General features: G+C 44.6%; 1 protein-coding gene across 1 annotated transcript; it reads right to left on the bottom strand.

The window, feature by feature from the left end:
- Positions 1-565: 565 nt before the first annotated feature.
- On the bottom strand, positions 566-2,411 carry LOC123172242 (disease resistance protein Pik-2-like). Its single transcript, XM_044589245.1, has 2 exons — positions 1,395-2,411; positions 566-575 (listed from the first exon to the last, which is right to left on the bottom strand). The coding sequence occupies exons 1-2, from the start codon at positions 2,270-2,272 to the stop codon at positions 566-568; spliced, it is 888 nt and encodes a 295-aa protein (XP_044445180.1). The 5' UTR covers positions 2,273-2,411.
- Between the last annotated feature and the right edge of the window lie 457 nt (positions 2,412-2,868).

The following is a 2,868-nucleotide window of genomic DNA, read 5'->3' as shown; positions in this document are numbered from 1 at the left end:
AACTTGTATACGGTGGCGAAAGTCGTTCACCTGGCATGGATGCCTATCATGGGCATACCCACATGCTTTTTTGACCGAGGAAACTACAGAAAATGCAAAACTTATCTAAAACCGAAGCAACTTGGCATGGTACCTTGAATTATTCATACACGGTCTTGGTAAAAAAATCTATGATCATTTGGCTGATGTCAGAGAAAAATGTGCTCTCCAACAGAGCCTTTTTGCCTACCTGGACTCCCTACGTTAAACGTGGTATTTTTTGGCCTCTTGGAGAAAACTTTTGCCACCAGGTAGGCATGCACATTGTATGCATCCATGCCAGTATGGAACGACTTTCACCACCGTATGCACGTTGCGACACGTCCGGTCATTTATCGGTCTTTTTTCACAGAGAAACTCTTGAAAATGCAACACATGCCGATAGCCAAAACAACTTGGCATGGTGCCTTGGGTTGGTCATACAAGGCTATGAAAAATTTGTTCACAAATTTTAAATTTTTCGGGGAGTTTCAAATAATGTTCTCGCTTTCAAAATTGGTTCGGAATTTTTAAAAGTTTCTGGTTCCTAATATTTTCTAAAAAAATACAAAAATGGTTCAGGAAAATTAAAAAACAATTGGTTTCAATTTTTAGGTATTTTTATTTTTTTAATTCCATAGTGTTTCTAAAAAAATATTCAAAAAATTGAGAAATTTCTCATGTTATGTTCGACCTTTTTAAAAGAGGTTTGTGTTTTGACATTCTGAGCAGTTTTGAAAGCCACGAACATTTTTTTGAAATGTCTGTACAATTTTCTGTAAAAGCGAATATTTGTATATTATGAACAAAATTTGGAGAAGGGACATATTGAAAAGTTTTGCACAAAGTTTTGAAAGGTCAAACATTTTTTGGAAAAAGTTACAAAACAGAAAAACAAAAAAAGGAAAAAGAAATAATTGGAAAAACATCAATTCAGCAATGGGCCAGCCCAGCGAAACTGGGGCCTTCCACAAACTGAAAAAGAAGAAAAGGAAAAAAAGAAGTAAATAGGCAGAAGTGTTAAGATGTCCTGGTTGGTGTGGTTCTCTCTGTACAAAGAGGTTATAAGTTCGACTCACGTCGCCCACACTCTTTGTTGCAGTTTAACAGAAAATCAGGCCCCGGACGTACAGTGTATATGGTAGCCAACCCACCATACATATGAAACTGTGTACTATTTGCCAAAGGTTCATATTGCCCTTTATACATTTATTAGTGGGGGTTTGTACTGGTACTGTCGATATGAGGGTAATCTTTTAGTACATTATTAACTTGTATAGAGAGATTAACCTTAATAGACAGAACAAATTTGAAAGAAAAAAAGAAAAACTTAATAGAGAGATAGACAAATAAACAGATAGTTTGTGTATATGTACCTCGTGTCCCTGAGAACCTCCATGAGCTTGTAGGTGAGCTGCTCTACATTCATCTCGTCGATGCCATTTAGGGGGTCCTCTTTGTTGATGCCTTCCGCGTTATCTGCTTTCTGCTTTACCATCTGCTGAAGCATGCGCTTCAGCAATCCCTTCATATCCCTCATGCCGTCAAATGCCCGGGATACGGACACTTGCGCTTGGCGTTGGAACTCCGTCTCTAGCTGCAGGCACACCTCCCTCGCCAGGGTAGTCTTCCCGATTCCACCGAACCCCACGATGCAGAACACCTTGAGCGTCATGCCACCCTCATTGCCAGTCAGCCCCTTCACCATCTCAGCCAGTTTGTTTGCCTGCTCCGTGATGCCCACATACTGGTTTGCAGCCGGCCGAACGACGGGAGGACCCAGCACTGGCTCCGGCGCCGGCGCGGGGGTGGCTAAGTAGGGAGAGGTAGAGCGGCCCAGCGCCTCGCGGGTGACGCCATAACGCGCGTGGCGCTCGCTGATCACGACAGCACGAGCACGGAGTTCCTTGATCTCATAAGCCAGTCGACGGCGAGAGAGGATCGTCTTGACCATGTGTTTGGGCCAGACGAGAAAGCGGTCTCTTTGCCGTGCCCGGAACCGGGGGATGCGGAGGATGTAGAGCTGAATGCAATCCTCTACATCGTAGGCGAGCTCGCGTACCTGCTTCATCCACTCCCGGACGAAGTGGTCAATGAAGACCTCGTCAGTTTCCGAGTTCATGAGGAGGATGGTGTTCATGGTGGCCAGCTCGTCGCCGAGCTCAGCCACCTGGCCGCCGACGCCTCGGATTTGCCGGTACTCCTCGCCCAGCAGCTTCCCGACGATGGTCACAACCTGAATCGCGCCCTCCATTTTCCCTCTCTTGATTCTCTTGGCTGGGTGGATGGCTGGATCTGTGATGCAGAGTTTTGTGCAGTTGTTCGCAATTTGCAGATGCTTTTATGAAGGCCCCGGAACATAGAAATGGTAGAAGAGACCATTCGTTGGTTGACGATGCATTATATTAAGAAACAACTTGCACCAACAGCAGCCATGGCCAGCTAGACGCACATGATCCACCTAAAATATAGTCCCATTTCGAACGACTCGTGGCATGAGTTGACGTCTCAAAATATGTGGAAAGGCTCGGCACATGAGTTGAAGAGAAGTTATTTAACCCCTTCAATTTGTTCTAAATTTAACTTTACATCTTTGATTTGAATCGGATTACCCATCAACTTATATAAAACCGTTCACGATACTTTGTCTCTCAGTTAACCAGTTTTGTAGTCCTAGACTCCTAGTCACTACTCACTAGTGCGACATCGGACTCTCTCTTTCTCCCCGCCGCCACGTCAGTTATTTTCTCTATTCTCTTTTTTTTAGACGCCGATAACGTCCATACGTGTGGGCGTTAAAGGGTCTAGCCACACACCGTATGTGGTATGAGCAAGAGGCATCCCACACGG

This window comes from Triticum aestivum, unplaced genomic scaffold, assembly GCF_018294505.1.
Source record: "Triticum aestivum cultivar Chinese Spring unplaced genomic scaffold, IWGSC CS RefSeq v2.1 scaffold9733, whole genome shotgun sequence".
Lineage (NCBI taxonomy): Eukaryota > Viridiplantae > Streptophyta > Magnoliopsida > Poales > Poaceae > Triticum > Triticum aestivum.
Note: the sequence above shows the minus strand (reverse complement) of the source record. Positions and strands in the feature narration are given on the sequence as shown.

Excerpts from the sequence above, each read along its gene's own strand:
- LOC123172242 (XM_044589245.1), bottom strand. The coding sequence starts at position 2,272 with ATGGAGGGCGCGATTCAGGTTGTGACCATCGTCGGGAAGCTGCTGGGC.